This window comes from Candoia aspera, chromosome 6 (genome assembly GCF_035149785.1).
Source record: "Candoia aspera isolate rCanAsp1 chromosome 6, rCanAsp1.hap2, whole genome shotgun sequence".
NCBI classification, from domain to species: domain Eukaryota; kingdom Metazoa; phylum Chordata; class Lepidosauria; order Squamata; family Boidae; genus Candoia; species Candoia aspera.
Window position 1 is genome coordinate 50,521,643 of NC_086158.1, and position 20,063 is coordinate 50,541,705.

The following is a 20,063-nucleotide window of genomic DNA, read 5'->3' on the forward strand; positions in this document are numbered from 1 at the left end:
GGAGGGAGAACAGGTAAGAGAATGCCAGATTCTCAATGATTACAGCATTCTGGGAATCATATTTAACATTCTAAAGGCATAATCTATCTCTTTGGGATTCTCAATACTGTTAGAATACTCATGACTATCAAAAACTGACTGCTTTACCTTCAGGAAGAAAAACTTGTGGATTGGGGATTCCAGCAACAGTGGTTTCACCTGGAATGCCTCTCTCACCACGAGGACCTGCACCAGAACATGAAAAATGCCACACTCCTTAATTATCAGGGCACAAGTTCCTAGGGTCATAGCAGGGCAAACTTCCCCCACAAGTGTCATTGGATTTTGCAAGCTTCCACCTTATAATCTGAACAGGATTCTCAAGGATTCTGAGAATCACTTCAGAAACTTACAGATGACCTGCATGCTCTATGTGGAAATACCATTATTTAATATCCAACTTTATATTCTTTTACATTTACTTTCATTTTTAAAACACCTATACTCTGCCATCCTTTTAAGAAATAACTCAAGGTGGCTTATAGCAACTGTAAGAAATATAATAAAAGAAACTGTTACAATTTTAGAGAAGACAGAAATACAGTAGATTAAATAAATACAAAAACCTTTTCACCATTGAAACAGCTGTTAGTTCAGCAGGCAAGAAAGAGAGGTCTTCACAAAATGGGGGTGGGGGGAAAGAGAGAAAGAAATCTCCCAGAGGACAATAAGGAAGGTCTTCTCCAAACTGAGACCCCTGGGCTCTAATTATGTTCCAGATGTTGGTGACATGTGAAGGAGAGACTCTCCAACTGATCTTAATGAGTGGCAATCCCCTGCTAACATAAACTAATAGTAAGGACAGGAAGAACTGCCGGCAAATGCAGCAGCAGCAATAAGAGCACTATAGGTACTCAAAATATTATACGAAAAACAGTTTCAGAGCAGTAGTCATTCACTGCATTGTGCAGGCGAGACTACTCCAGGCAATAAAAGGACAAGTCTGAAATCATAGAGAAAGAAACAAAAAGCTTAAAATATAAGCAAATATGAAGTACATTAATCAAGAGAGCCTAAAAAGAAAGAACACCACAATGAGAGCACCTTGGCAGAAAAGAAAGCAAGCAAACGCTGGACTTTCACAAAAATGTAAATTAATACCTTGAGCTCCAGGAAGACCAGCCGGGCCAACAGGACCTGAATTAAGAAACAAAATTGGACCACTGTTTTTAGAAATGAAGCAACTGTATCTCATCCCCAAGAATGGAAACTAAGAAGCCTATTAAGTAATGGGAGTGTCTGCAAGGCACAATTACATTTTTACAGAGTTCAGTTGTTACTCACATGCCATACTATCACAAACAACAGTTTGTGCTTTCTTTCATTTCCTTCCATTGAAACAGTGCTTGTTTCTAACAAGTGATGAAAAAGGAAGGTGTCTGGATGAAAAGGTGCCACTGGGGCAATTTCACCTATGCTAGCTTTAAAGATTATGCAAAGAAATGTTCTGTTTATATCTCTTCTATAAAGGGAAAACACTTGGACTCCTGCCTGTGAAAAAATTTGCTTCATATAGACACTATAGAACTTTTGACACTCTCGTTTGTGAAAATGGAATGAACTTTTTTTAAAAATAACTTAAAGCTTTAATGTACCTATGGCCTATCTAAGCAATAAACTGTTTTGGATGCTTACATATGATGCTTCACACTCCCACACTCTGGAGTTTATTAAAGTTAATCACCAAGTTTTCAACACCAGTATATTTATCCACCACTGAGAGACAACAGAAATAATCAAGAGAAAATAGTCACAAATGAACGGAGATTCCCACCTGGGACACCAGGTGGGCCAGGAGGTCCAACAGCCCCTGATGGACCTGGTGGGCCAGGAAGTGCAATAGTTGCTCCACTATCTGAAATACAGAGAGTTAAAAAAAAAATCAGACATTGTTTCATGCAGAAAGGCTGCCATGGCTTATGAAAGCTATTGGGCAGAGATGAGTACTGCTAGTACTGCATTACCTGAACTGGTAACCTGGCCTGGCACTCCAGGTTCACCTATAGAAACAAGAAAATAAGAAGAGATATTACATGGGCTTTAAATAACAGATCATTGAACTGTGGACTGTATATTTGAGATGTCATTAGATATCTGTACCATTAAATATTTTGTCCAAAATATTATTATAACAACACTGCGATTGGAAACATTAAGGGAGAGAAATATGGCATTAATGCAGTTTATCTCTCTTGAGGATGGGTGAATCTTTACATTTTAGATATGGCCACTTTCCCATTTACCATCAGTTTCTGCATCAATTTAAATTTTAATAAGAATCACCCCCAAATTTGTATACATTCGTGTATTTTTTAAATACACACATTTTTGCAAGTGATTTTCTTTTAAACAATGTATATTAGGATATTATTTATGCTCAGATTTATTTTTGTACACATTTTTGGACTGGAGAAGTACACCCCAGAAATCAACCCCTTTTTCCCACATCTCTTTCATAGACTCCATCTTAGGCAGGGCTTTGCTACAACAACATGGTGGAAAACAAGGAAAAGGTCCTCTGCTAGGTGTGAATAGAAGTTTCTGTTTGAATACCTAATACTCAGTGGTCTTTTGGGTTGATTCTTTCTATTAGGACATGCAATCTGTGACCCCAGGGCCATGTGCATCAACCCCAAAGTTTTGGGAGCAATTCCAAGCCCCCCCCCCCTCCATCAATGATGCCACCAAACTGTAATTTTTAAAGGAAGCATTTCAAATACACAGAGAGCAATTGAGCTAATCATATTTAGTTCAATTAATTCAATTGTCCTTTACTTTAAATTTAAAGTAAGGTAAGGTAAACTAAACTTAACTCAGTGTTTCTTTTGGCTCTATTTTTTTTGGACTGCAGGTCTTGTTTGGAAAAAGATTGAAATATCCCAGCTTTAGGAGGAAAAGGAGTCAGACAGAATCTCTTGATGATCAGGAATTCACACATAGGTCTTAGTTTATTTTGCAACCCAATAACCCAGTTGGGTAGAGGGAAGAAGTTATGCCATTGCTCTAGCGTATCATGAGAATAATGCCCTGCCCTGACAATGTGAGCAAAGGCATTTTGTATAGCCAATGTTGAAACACTTACCTTTAAGTCCAGGTCGGCCTGGACTTCCTGTCAGACCTGTAGAGAGTCAAAATGACCATATGGATTGAGTAATATTCTATAACATTGTATAATTGGTATACTGTGGCATTTCAGTTCTATGAAGACTCTGCTTCTTTGCTTTCTGTTCTTATCTGTAAGACCCCCTTAGCCCTCCATTATTTGGATGAACATAGTCTGTTTTTTTAGTAATTTGAAATCCATCATTTGGCAATAAAACACATGAGTTGCAACTGCTTTCTTTTCAAATCATGTAGCAAACCCAGCATTTCCAGGTCCACTAATTCCAAGGATTTCCAGAACCAGGAGGTACACATATATGCATCATTTCATGTTGTTACATCCACTATGTTGAAAATGACCAATGCGCAGGTAACAATTACTGTGCATCGTATGAAGTCAATGCTTACTTCCTGGGAATAAGTCTGCAACACTAAATGGGACTTATATCTAAGCAACCGTGCATAGAACTGGAATGTAAAGTTCCACTCCTACCATCTCAGCAATTACACTGAAGAAAAAGCCATTTCTGTTCCAGTTAAAGAAAAAAATAATCTGTTCAGATTAAAAAAGGACTATTCCATTTCTCATTACATTACTGCTCTCCAGCAGAAACTTAAGTCTATGGATTATATCTGTGGTTTAATCAATAAACTGTGGTTAAAACAAGTCATGGCTTGGTTCAGTAAGTGGACTCTGCCAATTAATTGTTCATTACTTCCCCATCAAGATCAACATTTTAATCTACATGTTTATTCATTAGTTTCCCTCCCTGGTGGGCAGTACCTTACCTGGTGGGCCTTGTGCTCCTGTGAGACCTAAGGAAATAGTGGCATTGTATGAAGTTTATAGGAAGGCAGATTCGTTGATACAGAAACAATAATCAAATACATTTTATTATGAAATTTTAAGTTCAGCAAGTGAAATCTCTGCTGCAAGAGTGAAGCCATTTTCAGTTGATTCAATGGCATCTTTTACTTCCCTTCTGATATCAGGACCTTTTCAGCATTTCTAAGGTATGCCCTTATTTCTTCCCATCTGTTGCCAACACTGTCCTTCATTGTTTACTGTTTGTTGGCCTTCCCCTACATGCATACATACCCATCACACTTTACTGATGGCCTTCCCCTACATGCATACATACCCATCACACTTTTTCCAGTGTTATGCAAAGTACAGAAAAGGAATAAGAAATAGTAAGTAAAAGAAATTAAAGACACAATATAAGAACAAAGAAAAAGAAATATAGCTAAATATAGTTTACGCCAACACCATTCTTTCAGCCCTACGCGGTAGACCAGACAGGGAAATCAACTCCACAGGAAGGCTAAAACTACTTTTATTGAGATTGACTGTAATGACAAAATCTGACAAGTCTGATTGTGCTGTACCCCCTCCTCCTTATAATACTTCAGTGAATTAGGGAGCTATCTGCCTGAGCCATTTCCAAATGTTATCTTGTTCTAGACTTTAAAAAATGCTTCAGCCCCTTTTGCCTAGGTAATCATTCCTGCATATCTCTGTCAAGATCATCCTTACTTTTTACACCTTCGTTATACTTCTCCATACCTTTCTACCTTTGCAAGCCTTCCTTGTTCCCACCATCTCCATATTTCCTTTGGTTTTTTAAACTTCTCACCTGTCTCTTTTTGAGGATCTCATCAACTCCAACCAATCATGATTTTTTTGATCTTCCCCTTCTTTTCGGTCCTTTAATTCCTCCTTTATTTATTTGTTTTGCACTTTGATCCTCTCTATATGACTGAACCATGTCTATGTACATCTTTGATACTGTTCACTCCTTTTGTATTCAATCTATATTCATTCATCACCCATTTATTTTTAATCCTAGCTCTTCTTGCTTTACCATATATTTTTATTAAGTAATCCATTGCTACTGCATTCAGCATATTTTGTTTCTCCTGTCTTATCTAATTCTCACTTCCACAGAACAGAGTACTTTTTTTTTTGCTTCTTTTGAAAAATATTTATTATTTGTAACACACATACTGCACACCCACATTTTTCTCACTGTCATCTCTTGTAACCCTCCAGTCAGAATCCTGCCAAACACCTTCCATGGCCCAAGTAACAATCTAATGTGTTTTGTGTTTACTCTTGTTACGATTTCCTCTAGAAAAAGGAATGATAATGGCATTCCTCCAGTCATCAGGCACAGACACAGTCTTCATACACATGTTAAACAAGTTGCACAGCTGCTCCATAAGCAAATCACAACCATATTTTAACATTTTTCCACTTTCACCATTTATACTGCCCAGAGTCACTTGGTGAGATGGGTGGCCATACAAATCAAATAAATAAATACATTCCATTTTTTAACGTTCTCATGGCGTTCCCCAAATACCCAGTTTGACTCTTATTCCAGGACACTCCACTGGCAGAGAGATAAACTCCAGATAGAAACAAGAAATTTCCCTTGCTACAAATATTTTTTGATCCATTTTGTATTACCTGGCTGCCCAGCATCTCCAGCAGGCCCTGGTGGTCCTCGTGGGCCTGGAATACCGATAAGACCTTGTTCTCCTAAAAGTTAATCAAGAGATATAAGTATTCTTCATGAAAAGTACGGCATTCATAAAAATGGAACTGTATTACAGCTAAAGACTACTCTGATAGAAACTGAGATTTTAAATATATATATATATATATATATATATATATATAATTAAAATCATTAATTAATTAAAGTCATAATAATTATGATGCTTTGGCAAAAGCCCCTTATATTTGACAGGACATATGGTGCAGCAAACTTCCCCAGCCTGATATTCCCCAAATGTGATGGTTCTGTAGCTCTTACACTTCTCGGAGATTCTGGGACCACAGCTCAACTTGAGATGTACTATTACTATAGGTTGCAGGGGTTGGGGGGAACAGAATGACACAGAGAGATATAATGGAGACATGTATATCTCTTGTGCCCCCAGGATAATTAAAGGATAGGTTTGGTTTGCCAGTTTTGATGCTGTGGTATAGAGTAATGCAGTGAATACATGAAAAATGGCAGTAAAAGCTACTAAAATTGAGCCTTATAATAAAAGGGCTATGCTTATCCTGTTCTTTTCTTTTGTAAGAGGAAATAAAAGAATAATTATTTACCTCTGGGACCTTGATGTCCATCTGGGCCAGGTGGACCTACCGAAATATAAAAGCCTTTCAGATGCTACTAAAAGTACTCAATGGTTTCAATATGTTGGATGAATTCAAACCACTGTATTTTTCTTTTTAATGTATCAGAATTGTTTAGTCTGAATTTTCACACACTCTGTTGGCTGATCTTGACAAAAACTATTAATATGGCCTCCCATATCACTACTGCAACTAATATAATCTTGGGAGTGGAAAAAAGGTAACAAATATATATTCATATCTTTCCAATCATCACTAAGTTACATGTGGATCAAATCACATATGACTCAAATTCATCTATCTTTTTATATATTTGCATGTACTGTACACACACATTATATTCTTCCACATGCCGAAACTGCAAGGAATATCTATACCGAACTCTATTTTTAAATTAATTCCTGCTTTCTTTTAATGTGTCTTGAATTATCCTCATCAAAGTATCTTTTATTCTGGGATGTAGGTTCCAAGAGACTTAAAGGCTGAGTAATTAATCTGAAATATATTTTCTAGAAATGTCATTATGGGATATTGCCAGTCACCTGCTGATCCTTTAGGTCCTGGTTCACCTGTTGACCCAGGTAGTCCTCTGGAGCCTGGTTCGCCTGGAAATCAAATACACACACATGCATAACTTAAAATGGGAGAGGACAATATTTTGTCCAGAATTATGTTCAGCCTTAATTCAGGCCTTTGGGCTACATACCTGGTACATAATGAACACAGATAAGTAAACATATGCAGATATGCATCTTCCTTCACACACATTTGTGCATACTTACCCTTACATTACTTCACTCCTATTTACAGTATATGCACACTTATAAGCATTTCCTTTTCCTCCTAAAGATGCATTTAGCATCATCTTCAATAAAAATACAGCAATTTTCAGCCCTCTCACTGGGAGCAGCAGGTGGTCTATTGCAGTCCATCAAGTAAGTGGAGTGCTTGGAGACCAACCATCTCCATGCAAATCTTTGGATAAATGTGAATTCTTATCTTGGATAAACGTAAATATTAATGTGGCAGTTTCAAAATGTTTGATAATGTTATATATACCTGTAAGACCACGGGATCCTCTCTCCCCTGGGTCACCTAAAACACATGTGGAAAGAAAATGAAACTGAGTTAATCTGTGCTATAATTCCCATCAAGGTCAAGAATGATCACTTCATGAAAAAATGTAAAGAAGCCAGATTTGATAAGTTACAGGTGGGAACAAATGAAAGAGAATTAGATATAAAAGCATACCTACCCTTGGGCCCAGGTGCTCCCATAGCTCCCTTTTCACCTAAACGATAGAGACACAAAGGATTTAGAGCAGAACAATACTGGAGGTAACGTTCCTCAACTACGGTGGGCTGAAAAGAAGGTAAAGAAAGGCTGCTGTTGGGTGAATTGGACACATTAATTCCTTCTAATTTATAGATTATATGCAGTCTAATCCTTATTGCTTTATGTAATAAAATATTTTGGATGTATGGAATCCTCAGGATACCCAAAATATGTTTATTACACAAGGTAGTAAGGATTAGACTATATCTAATCTACAAATTAGAAGGAATGGATGTGCCCAATTCTTCCAAGCTGCAGCAGAGAGATGGGAAGAGCTTTTCCATTTGTCTCTTGCTTTTTCTTAACTATTTTTATTCCAATTAGTAATTATAAGAACCATAATGTAGATCTAAACATTTGTGTTTGCTCGCTTTCTTCCCTCCACATGCCTTTGCCTTTTGTGATATGCCTTTTTACACTGTAAGCTTATGGAAATTAAAAGTCTTTTTTTTTACTGACCTTATCCATTTTGGAAGTAAAGAGCAGAATAATGCACGGACACAGAGACACACACTAAGCAGCAAATAAAAAGCAGTTGAGTTTGGAACAAGATGTTAGGCATTACTTTTAAAAATTGCTCCATGCATGTATATAGTACTAATCAAATTCTTAAAGCAATACTATTTTCACCCATTAAAATCCATATATTTTTAATTGCATTCTCTGTTTTTAATATCAAAATATCGTATCAATGCCTCCTTTAGATAAGTGTTCAACAACAGAAAGGCAAGTGGGCAAGTGATATCATGTGTGTCCTGTTGTCATTGTGCAAATGATGCAAATTAACACTATATATCATTTGTGTCATGATCAAACTGACACAATTTACATAATTTGTGTCATTCCCATGATGACATCTTGATCCTTATGACATTACTGTAGCTTCCTCTGGATGCCTATGTTCAATACTATGCTATATGTGCTCAACACATGGGGGCAGACATATGTATTTGGACCCCACTTCCCAAACCGAGAAGTATGGTTTGTGAGTTGTACCTTTAGCACCCAGGATACCTGCTTCACCTCTAAATCCTTGAATTCCTGGAGGACCTAAAGAAAGAGCAAGATTAATTAGGAAGGTTCGGCAAGAGGTAACTGAGAACATTTTTGAAGACCATAGAACAAGTAACATGGAGCTTTCACTTTTATTTCATTATGTTGGTACAGGTTTATTTGTAAGCCAGCCGGGTGATGCCTGGTCACAATATCTTAATTTACCACATTTTATGCATACTTGGTGCCCTCCTGATAGACTATAGTTCTTAGCTGCCCCAAAAGCATGGCATGGGGAAGGCAGCAATATGCTCAGACTGAAGACATGATATTTGACCAGGAAGACCAGATTAACATGGTGAACCTATCATATCTGTGAAAGGAAACATTGTAACTGTTAAGGAATCATGTGATCAGGATACCAGCATCTATTAATTTAGGTCTGCAATCACAAGAAGGTATCTATAAACAAGAGTTATACTTTTAATTAATTCTCCAAAACACTGACACTTTTATGATTTGCTTAAATTTAGAAGCCTCCTTCATTATTACTGGAAAGCAAAGTAGAATACAGAGGCCTTAAACTAAATGGAACAAAAATAAAACAAATTATTTTTTATGTTTCAGGAACAACTGGGATGGCATTTCTCAGTTTAGATGGCTGTGCATACAGGTTCTTACAATTCCATCAGAAAAAGACTACACTCTAATTCTTAGCCCTAGAGCTACAAGCATCCACCACATCAATCAATCTTGAAACAAAGCAGTATTAGTATTATTGAATATTTCTTTCATAACAAAAAACTCAGAAGGCCAAAAAGCACAGCTGTAACAATACTGCCAGTCTCAGTAATTCTCACTCATGCTTCCTTCACAGCACCATTGGGCAACCTGTCTCTTCCAAAAGTGTTCTCTTAATCCTTTTCCATTCTGGCTTATTTAAGCTAGCTGAGAGGAGATAATTGGGTAGATCCAAAGAGTGGTGAATGCATCTTTGCCTGAGTGAGTGGTATCATTGATCAGGCAGTGGTTATGTCAATTCCTTAAAAAAGCAAAACAGAACTCCCTGAATACAGAGATTTATGACAACTACTGTTCTATCATAAATGCCTCTCTTGATGGCAGTCTCTGGGCAGCCATAAACATTGCTGGAAGAAACAGGCTATCTTGAACAATTTCAGACAGAGTTCAAGTCTGTTTTTTGGATTGCCTTGGTCACTCATGTGGGAAAGAGACAGAGGGAATGTAACACCCTTGGTATTGCTGGGTTTTTCAGCAGTTTTTGACCAATGAATCCTTCTGAATCATGGGGGCTGGAAGCCCTGTTCTATGACTGTTCCACTCCTGCTTGGAAGATGGTTATTTATTAATACTACTCAGAGAGTAGTATTGGGTGACTGAGCCTCAGCAGCTTGGATATTATACTGCAGGGTGCCACAAGGCATCAACTAGTCCTCAGTGAGGCTGCAGAGATGCAGTCTTCAAGAGTTCAGGCCTCAAAGTACCATCAGTTCAGAGTGTTTCCAAAGGGTGGGCCATGGGAGCAATTGCCCCAGGTCCTACATATTAGAGAAGGCAGCATCTGAATTATGATTTAATATTTCAGATGATCAGAAGGATCTATATTTTTCATTCAACATGTCAAACTCAGTTCAAATAAAATGGCAAAGAGTTGTTTCCTCACATACTGCTAATTTCTGGGCTATTGTCTTTAATGGACAAAAACAATGGATATCAGTGATATCAGATGTACTGGGAATAAAGTGTAGGTGGTAGTGGTAGTGGAAGTATTCAGATTAACATTCTGCCCCAGAATTTTCAGTCCTAAAAAGGCACTGCATCAAATAGGCTGAGCACATTCAGTTACATTCTGTCCTAACAACCAGGAAACACACTGAGACAATGAACTGGTCTCTAATATTTATTGCTAGTACTTAACAGGAATCCTAACAAACTGAAGAAGCGTGGGAAAAACCCAGACATATAACCCCCAAGGGTTAAGGCGGTCCCGATCTGTGTCTCTTTGAATGGCTGAACAATTCATCAGTGCTACGCATGCGCTTGACAGTCTGGATGGGAGCCCCCTGCTCGCCATCCTTACTCATGACACATTCCTTTATGATATCTTAATAGGAAGAGGCTATGCATACCTGGATCCCATAATGTATTGGATGAGATATTTAAACTGAGACTGAGTCCTGACAAGGTAGAGAACTTGTGGGTAGGGAGTTCTGAGGTACAGGAAATGGGGAATCTTCCTGCTATAAATGGGATAGCATTCCCTCAGAAGAGACAGGAATGCAGTTTGGGATGTTAATTATCACTAGAAGCCAAAGTGATATCTATGGCTAGGAATGGCTATTACAGACTTTGTCTAAATATATTTGTGCTGGTAACCTGCTCTCTGGTTTACCATAATGTGCTCTATGCAGGGCTATCCTTGTAACCCATCCAGAAGCAGCAGGTGGAGCAAAATATGGCAGCCAGATTCCTGAGTAGACATCTGATCATGCCTATACTCTCCTTATTCTGTAGCAACTGCATTGGTTAACAAGAAGCTCCCAGCCTAGCTCCAAGGCCCAATAAACTGTGGACCTAATTTCATGCAATATAATTTCAAAGGTTCATATTTCTAGCAAGACAGAGCCTATTGGCTAAGGAAGGAGAGAGGAAGAAAATGTAACATAAGAGAAAAAGATGGATACATAAGGAGAAAGTAGGCTAGAATGAGAGGGAGGGGTCAGCCTGATCTACTTTTGATTTTGGCCTGGCCAGTTCTTTCACTTACTGTTAACATGCGGCACTCAACATGTTGGACTGGAAGGAATATGATCTTTAAAGGAAACATTTCCTAACTTCTACCTTTTATTTTACTAGTTTTTTACATCAGATTTTAAACTTACCTTTAGGACCTATAGAACCTGGGACACCTGGTGGACCCTGGGCACCTGGGTCTCCAGCAGAACCTACAGAACAAAGACATGCATTAGGTCAGTTGGTGAAGTTTGCTTTCTTTGAATCCTATAGCATGAAAATCCATGATTGTTATTTATAATAGCAATACATTATTCATTGTTCTTATATGTTGCAATAGTGGGAAGATGCTTCTCTTCTCCACTTGGTAAAGGGAATATTGTTTCCTTTCAGGAATGTTGATAGGTACAGTTATGACAAGCACTCAGGAGATCTCTCCTAAGAGAGGTCAGTTACAGGAACCCGGGGTGCAGAAATAGCTTCTGAATGTTGTTTTCCAATTCTCTCTTACGTTTCCTTAACTCTCAGCGCCAAGTGCAGGGACACATTTGACAGCAACAAGAACTCTGCAGACAGATAAAGCATTGTTTGCCTGCCACAAAACAAAGCACGAGATGGCTTTCTTTTATTTTATCTCATTAGTCATTAGAAATGACGAAGGGTTGGCATCCCATTTACTTAGTATCTGACTAGAATACAGTTTTTATTTCTAACCCTGCTGGCATTTATGATTAATGAATATATAAAGAACAATAGGAAGTACAATACTGGGGGAAAAAACCCAATCTCATCTCTTTTGGACAGAAATTTAGGCCTTGTGATTTTTATATCACTTGGACAGATGACACTGGTCTTGCAGTCTTCATGGCAAAAGCAATGTCTCTAGATTTGTTGTTGTTGTTGTTGTTGAGTGCTAAAACAAAGGATGGATCCTTGTTATATCCTACAGAGAAGTTAATACTCCTTGAAAACCTATCTGGATTTCCTGTGAATATAATTGAGAGTGGACAAGCTGTTGCTCAAAAGCAGCCTGGCTGCAATGAATGGTCTTTCACTGCCTCATGTGGATGTAGGTGGCTTAGCAAGCCTGGAGCCAGAGGTCAGAATCCTCAGACTTTTGCCAATGTCCCAGGATAACTGAAAATCCCACTGCCCTCTCATTTATCTCCTCACCTTGTTTCCCAGCAATGCAAGTTTGTACTATTTGTAGGGGAGAGGGAGAATCTATCTTTCTGATCAAGTGCTGTTAGTCACTTGAGTTTCCTCTCCTTGTCTTTCTATGCCTGCATCTGTCTACCAGAAATAGAGGGGCATTCTTGGTAAACGTAGATGGTGGGCACCAGCAGTGCTTGCTAGCTAGTCTGGCTTTTAAAACTGCTATTACATGTTTTTCTTAAGATAAAGGGAGAGTATGGAAAAGATAAGTGGAGGCACAGCTGCCCATGCAAAGAAAGGGCTTCACCAATGCATAGCAGAGTAACATTGCTGGGGCTTCCTCTAAGAGGGGCTTTGCAACTACACTTGAGCCCCTCCAAGAGAAAGGATTAAATATTTCTCAAAATCCTCTGCCGTACAAAGGGATATTTCATCAGACACTTATGGACAGTTAGAGTGGAAAGTATTCCTGAATATAGAATGCATGAAAGTTACAGAGATATTGTGTTCAGAAACATGAAAAATCTTCCAAATATTTCTATGTTATTTGTGGAAGCAGGAAATAATCTTACCTTTGTCACCTTTCTCTCCAAATCCAGGGGGACCAGGCTCCCCTCGGGCTCCTGGAGGCCCATCTCGCCCTCTTTGTCCCATGGGGCCTTCCAGACCAGTTTCACCTGTAGAGGATCAATTGTTCAGAATCTAGGTCCATCACAGTCTATGTCCTACCCAATAATTCTCATGGACTGTAATTGTCATTACAGAGAATTACATATAATGACAAAAGTTTCTGAATTTTGTGAAGCTGCCTTTTGTAAGCTCTAGGATAGACAATTCTGCTTACCCATGCTGCCTTTCTGTCCTCTTGGTCCTTCTGGCCCCGGGTGACCTATTAAGCCTGGAATACCTATTAGAGAGAAAATACATGTTAAAAAAGATCTGTGTCATTATTTATGCTCAGCTACAAAGAATCATAAGGAAAAACTGAAATTAGATTTATATTACTATCTGAACTTAACAGTTTGATTTTTGCCACAAGAACCAACAGTTAATGAATCACGGCAAGAGGAATAATCCCTTGAATGAATGTCATTAGCTTAAAAATAATTTATAAATCCTTGTTGATATTGGACTCAGACACTAATTTTTTACAGTGCAAAAATATTCTTAATTCTGGCATTGCTATTTTAAGAGAATCCTAGTGTCCCATATTTCATTTTTGGTTTTGAAATCCATATAGCAATTTTAAAATAACACTTTAAAATAACATTTTAAAATATTGCATTAATTTCAGTGCAGGAAAGGACACTGTTCCAATCTGGTAATCTGCTATTGCATGCGGGCTCCAGAAGCTATAAGAGCTTCTTAGTTTGCTTCATTTCAGGAAATATGACTACGTAAATAAAAAGTGTCCTGCAAGATCAAAGTGTGTCTCTTCAGTAATTCAAATGCTGATTTCTTTATATGGAGAACTCAGGGACAAGTGAACAGTTAGCTATTTTTCTCTCTAAATCAAGAACAAAGCATTGAATTTATGGGAAATATGAATGTAGCAGTATCATTGACACTGGCACTGACATTACGTACTAGTGCATCTCAAAACAAAAGGGCTACAATAAATAGTTTGGGGCTACTCTTCCTAAGTTCCACCTGCCTGGTGAGCCAGGAAGTCCTTGGTCTCCTATAGAAACAAACAAACAAACAAAGTAATGAGTTAGTACCATAATTTGTCAACGGCATTTCTCTGGTCTTTCAAGTTCTACCTTATGTCAGTAACATTTGTCTAATACAGAAGGCAAAGGAGATTTGGATACTTTCACACACAATAGAAATGATAAACATGGATTAACTCTGTGCTTTGCACTATTCAACAGATTGTTTCAAGGCTCTCAACAGATCAAAAGCCCTTTTGGACAATGGAATGCAGAGAAAATGAATAATGCCTTTGCTGGCACCTTCCCACATACAGACCTAATTTTGAGACTTTTTTAAAAAATGTAAATATTTTTTCACTTAGGTTTCTCAGCATATTAAACTCTACATATAAAATCAGAACTGTTTGATCTGGCAAGCACTATGCTCAACTTTTCTTTTACACCAGCTGTTATTTCGTATCAATTATTGGATAAGTCGGCATTTAGATTGCTGACTTTTACGAATATCTGGCTAAATATTTTTTCCTAATCTAGCAATTCCTGGTAGCTATTGATGCTCTACTGTGGGTACATATAAATACACATGTATATAATGAAAAGTTATGCCAACATTGTTTTCACAGGGCAGAGCTACTAGAAAAGTTTGACCTTACCTTTTGGTCCTTGGATCCCCATATCCCCTAAGAAAGAATATGGGAGAAAAACAGACATGTTGTAGATAAATTATATCCAGACTTTATTTTGTCTAGTTTTCTCTAATTCCTACCACACTTACAATATGTCTGAGAAGCTCATGAAAGGCAGAAAAGTTATTGGCTCTAGATCAGTTAGCCTCAGGTGGTTTATTTTCTGAGACACTGCTCCATATATCTCATGTCTCTTATTTTATATAAAATGCATGCCCACACTACAAATTCAAATTGCTTTCTCCCAGAGAAACCCAAAATATGTAATGTTCTAATCGTCCCATAGAATCATGATAGAGTTTTTTTTAATGCTAAAGAAAGCACTTAAAGCCCTTTTTCAATCATATACTGTATAGAATAGAAATGAACAATAAAGGAGATTCTTATTCAAATATTAAAACAAATCTAGCAAATACTACCTTTTGCTCCTGGTTCTCCTCGGAAATGACCTACATAGGAATATGGAATGACAGTCAGATACTTGTGCAAAGGATGCAAAACTATTTCTGGAATGATATTGATATGGCAGTATAACTGAATGGAATATATATGCTTAGAAAGTGTGTTATGTAAAATCTGCTTAGATGGCAATGATAGCCCTCTAACACTGCATGTTACTAACTTAGTATAGCACTATCCACATGATTTTCTACTAAAATGTTTAAGAAAACATTCTTAAAATGGCATAAGCTAATATGGCATCCTGAAAGGAAGCAGGCTACAGAAATACAAGAGGCAAATCCATTCAAATACATTCCCAGTTACTTGTGTTAAACTGGGTCGGGCTAGTCAACTCCAGTGCTTTGCAGCTGACCAGTGGTCTGGTTGACCAACCCATTTAGAAAAAACCCTGCTGGCCTTTTGCAAAGGACTAAAGACCTAGATGTGCTCCAGAGCATGGGAGTCAGATGACCCATGAGATGTTATTGTATTGTTGTGTGTTTCTTGAGTTTGTTCTCAGTGACCGTTGTAGGTTTTTTATGTTTTGTTGATACTATTTTTTTGAATTGGTTTTTAATGTGTTAACCACCCAGAGATGTATCTGTGATATAGACAGCCATATAAATTGATTTAATTTTAAAAAGTGGCTGTGGAAGCTGGATTCTGTTCCCCTTCAAAAATGGTTTGAGGGGCAGAGGAACATATCAGGGACTGAATGGATGGGAACAGTCCTACATGAAATCAGCAGAATCATTTGGAGCCACACAGCTACCTCCCCCATTTGTATCAACATTGCCTGCATATACAGCATTTGGAGGTAGAATAAGATGCAAAATGTCTACAGTGGCGCACCTAAAACCATTCTCAGACTGCCTTGGCTATGGACAGGGAGTGGCATGTGGACATGTCCTCTGGAAACAATGGACCATTCTTGCACCAGGGTAAGAAAACTGTGTGGATTTGCCCAAAGAGTTGGAAGGGACTGAACAAAAACAGTGGCAACAACAAAATGGTCTTCTGGATTTGTGCAACCCAGGTACTGTACCTCTAAATATTATAAGGCCCCAGTTATCAGAGCTGCTTTCAAAGGGACACAAAATCATCATGCAACAGTGTCCTTAGGGAAATTGACCTCAAAACTTATGTAATCCAATATTGTTCCAGTCATTCCCACCCATCCAATCCTGCATAGCTGAACAGTTCAGCACATTTCCTGGCAAATATACCATTTCATGTCCTAACCAAATTGATTTTTGTATGTTCCTCACCTTGTTTCATCTCCATAATTAGCCATCTTTTCAGAAAGTCCCCTGGCTGATTTGCATTAATATTGGACACTTCGTCTTTCTCGCTGAGTAACTTTTCTGACTGAGTGCCATGCCAGAAGCTATTTTGGGATTCAAGGCTCTCCACTCGGGATTTCAGCTTCCTTACTTCCTCCGCTGAAAATTTAAAGTGAAATAAAGAATTCAGTGATCCTTACCCCTTCTGTTTGTAGTTTCATGTGTGCTTTTCAAGAAGTAATTACTGCACAGAAAATAACCGTGAATTCAAAGAAAATTCAAGACAGTTCTTTTAGTGACCCTCTTCCAAAAACAGAAACAATATTTTTTGTTTAAAATCATGGAAATCTCTAACCAAAAATAGTTTTTGTTTAAAATCATGGAAATCTCTAAACAAAAAATAGTTTTTGTTTAAAATCATGGAAATCTTACACATCACACAAAGCCATGATGAGTTTGCTTTGTTTTGGTTTTAGCTTAGCATGGTGTATAAACCCAGCGACTGTGGTATACAAACATGGATTTTACCTTAACATTATGTGTAAACTAGACCATTATAGTGTATTCAACAAAGCATGGTTAAAATAAACTATGACTTAATGTGATATGCCCATATTTTCTGGGATCAATCATTTGAAGACACCTTGAACTTTTTGCTTGTCCCATTCAGTGGTAATATCTTACCCAAAGCAATAAGTCCAAAAAGGAGGCCAAGAAGGAGCAGCCAGGCCAGCAGCAAGCCAAGGAGCCAGGTCCACCAGCTGCAACATGAGCCACAGGGGCACCAGGCTGGAGCACCCCCGGCCCCTCCACATCCATTATCACCTCTGACGTCTATAGGCAAGGACGATAAAAATAAGATAGTCACTGGAAAATGACATTACAGATGATGAGGACTGGGATGCAAATGCCAAGATGTCCCTGGCTGAGTCTTATTCAGAATTCTAAACCCAATATTGCAATAATTAGCATTACATAAATATTCAAGTCACATTTAAAGGACCCACATTGAGAACCAATCTTCAGCCTTTTTGAGAAATACTGGGCTTTAATTAATACAAGCAGCAAATATATATATTTATATATATATATATATAAAGAGAGAGAGAGGGAGGGAGGGAGGGAGGGAGATACCATATATAGGACTGTACTATAAAGTAGATCTTTATATTTCGTCTTCTCCAGCTTATTATTTCCAACAATTACAATATGTAATAGCAAAATTGGCCCAACAAGAATTTCTGATATCCATTTTCTCATTTCAAAAATAGTGTTCTTAGACAAGAGGAATTCCACATATGATTCAGCAATTGTTCTTGTTGTGACAGTGCTATTGGAATGAACTATCAATGGCTTTTTTAAATACTCTTATATATGACTGAGTACTTTGACTTGATTTTGGTTTCCTAAAACTCTTTAAAGAAATCTCTGTAATTGTTTTTGTAGCATGAAGCACCATTCCATTATTGATGCATCTATGGCACACATTACACTTTCAAAGTTTTTTTTTTTAAGTTCAACAACAGTTCAACTGTGAGACATCTGGAGTGGATATTCTGAGCTTCAGAAATAGACATCAAAATGCTAAATGGGCTGGTGTGTCACTGCTGTTCAACACAACCAGGCCAGTCAGAAAAACTCCCTGGAAGATTATGATTGCATAGTTGCAATCCCCCAAAGACTAGAAAACTCATAGTAGTGTGCATTTAATTTAATTGGCACAGAATAAAGTAAATGTGCTTTGGGTTTTCTAGATACTGCATATGTGATATTAAGGCTCACATAAAAGAGGTATGTTAGCATTTATCTGTAGAAAAAAATACCCCACACATTGAATAACCTCTCATTATAAATAAATATTTTGCATAACAATATTATTCACTGTCAATGGTTTCTGTGCATAAAAACCAAGAACTAATGAATATGAGTGTTCACCTGAAACAACGGCTTTGTCTTTTGTTGAAACAGATTTTAGCCCACCTGTAAGAACAAAAATAACACAAGGGTAGCACTCTTCCTGCACAGAGCTGTGTTGTTATAAATGGAGTTTAATCCATAGCAGCAGTTGTCAAACTGAATAAGGAACATGAGAAAATACTACAGTGTAGCTTCAGTGGTCAGAGAACAAGGATATGGCTTTGAAGAATTACTGAACACCATGCTGCATTTATAAATTAAGATTTGAATTTTTAAAACCCTCAGAATAATGGAGTAGAAATAGCTGCACAGATGGGAAAATAGTTTCATTCAATATTTTGGGAGGGGGATCTTGATTTACTCTGAAGTACTTCTTTCAACTCAAGAGGAGAAATGCTTGCTATATCCTAATAGTTTCATATGCATGATATTTTTCTGGTTTTGTTCATGAGCATGGATGACAGACTGCAGATGTATCAAACAGTCACAAATGACCAGGAATTCTTAGTGCTTATCCAGTGATAGTCACATGCACTCCTAGTGAATTGTATGGACAAATGCCCACCAACTTGACCTCTCCCTGGTGATGATCCACAGCTTTTCCAAGTGTGTTTCAGTGATCTCCTTGAACTTGCCCATCTACTTTGTTATCGTTCCCTTCTTCTATTTCCCTCAACTTTGCCAAGCATAGTTGGTTTTTCTAGTTCATCCTCCACTTGAATCATATGCCCAAAGTATGTTAGTTTTTGTTTTCTGATTATCATTTCAAAGAAGTAGGGTTTTTCTTAATCCAGTAGCAATTGATTGGTTCTTTTTACAGACCCTGGTAACCTGAGTAAACATCTCCAAATTCATAATTCAATGGTGTCTATTTTACTTCTCACTCTTTCTCAATGTCCAGCTTTCACAGTCTTAATTGACACTAGAAAAATCATTGTTTTAAGTAGCCTGATCTTTGTTGTCATACAATGTTCATGTGTGCTCTACTTTTATTTTTCTCCTAATTAGTCACATCAAGAGAGAGAATCAATGACATACCATTTGTTTCTGATTTCAGGTAGGAATCTCCAGCATAAGAAGAGATAGCCGATTTGTCTTTCTGTAGAGTGTCTTCTGTGTAATAGCCTGTAGTGGGCCCAAATAAATCATATTTGGTGGTAAGTATAAAATGGCTTAATACCCAGTTTATCTCCAGATTTAAAAAACAAGACAAAATTTCCTCTCAGACCTATTGGTTTGGGACTTAACATTCAGAGTAGTTGGAGCCAACAATCTTTAGACCTTTCTTTGTGTTTGTGGATGAGGGGTTTTAAGCGTAAAATGAGAGCCTTAAGCCTGCAGAATGGTGTATGGTGTCTACTAAAACCTTTACAAACCTTGATGCACTCCCCAAATTAAGCTAATATTTTTTACTTAAGGATCAGATTCCCCCTATAGAACCTCTTCAAACACTAAACCTCCCTGGAAAAGGGATATAAAAATTTGAGCCCCATGGAATATCATAAGCCATGTCCCTTGTGACCATCCAGCAAGATTATAATGTACAGTAATA

General features: G+C 37.7%; 1 protein-coding gene across 1 annotated transcript in view; it reads right to left on the reverse strand.

The window, feature by feature from the left end:
* The window catches only part of COL17A1 (collagen type XVII alpha 1 chain), a 67,634-nt gene that overhangs the window by 21,591 nt on the left and 25,980 nt on the right, over nt 1–20,063 (reverse strand). Inside the window, exons 15-36 of the mRNA XM_063307122.1 lie at nt 19,550–19,636; nt 18,530–18,574; nt 17,279–17,428; nt 16,580–16,753; nt 15,290–15,319; nt 14,838–14,864; nt 14,184–14,210; nt 13,374–13,436; nt 13,102–13,206; nt 11,524–11,586; nt 8,624–8,677; nt 7,548–7,583; nt 7,352–7,387; nt 6,835–6,897; nt 6,263–6,298; nt 5,615–5,686; nt 3,931–3,957; nt 3,122–3,157; nt 2,004–2,039; nt 1,814–1,894; nt 1,141–1,176; nt 148–225 (exon numbers count right to left, since the gene is read on the reverse strand). Coding sequence (XP_063163192.1) covers nt 148–225; nt 1,141–1,176; nt 1,814–1,894; nt 2,004–2,039; nt 3,122–3,157; nt 3,931–3,957; nt 5,615–5,686; nt 6,263–6,298; nt 6,835–6,897; nt 7,352–7,387; nt 7,548–7,583; nt 8,624–8,677; nt 11,524–11,586; nt 13,102–13,206; nt 13,374–13,436; nt 14,184–14,210; nt 14,838–14,864; nt 15,290–15,319; nt 16,580–16,753; nt 17,279–17,428; nt 18,530–18,574; nt 19,550–19,636 — 1,362 coding nt within the window. The remainder of the gene's footprint in view (nt 1–147; nt 226–1,140; nt 1,177–1,813; nt 1,895–2,003; nt 2,040–3,121; nt 3,158–3,930; nt 3,958–5,614; nt 5,687–6,262; nt 6,299–6,834; nt 6,898–7,351; nt 7,388–7,547; nt 7,584–8,623; nt 8,678–11,523; nt 11,587–13,101; nt 13,207–13,373; nt 13,437–14,183; nt 14,211–14,837; nt 14,865–15,289; nt 15,320–16,579; nt 16,754–17,278; nt 17,429–18,529; nt 18,575–19,549; nt 19,637–20,063) is intronic.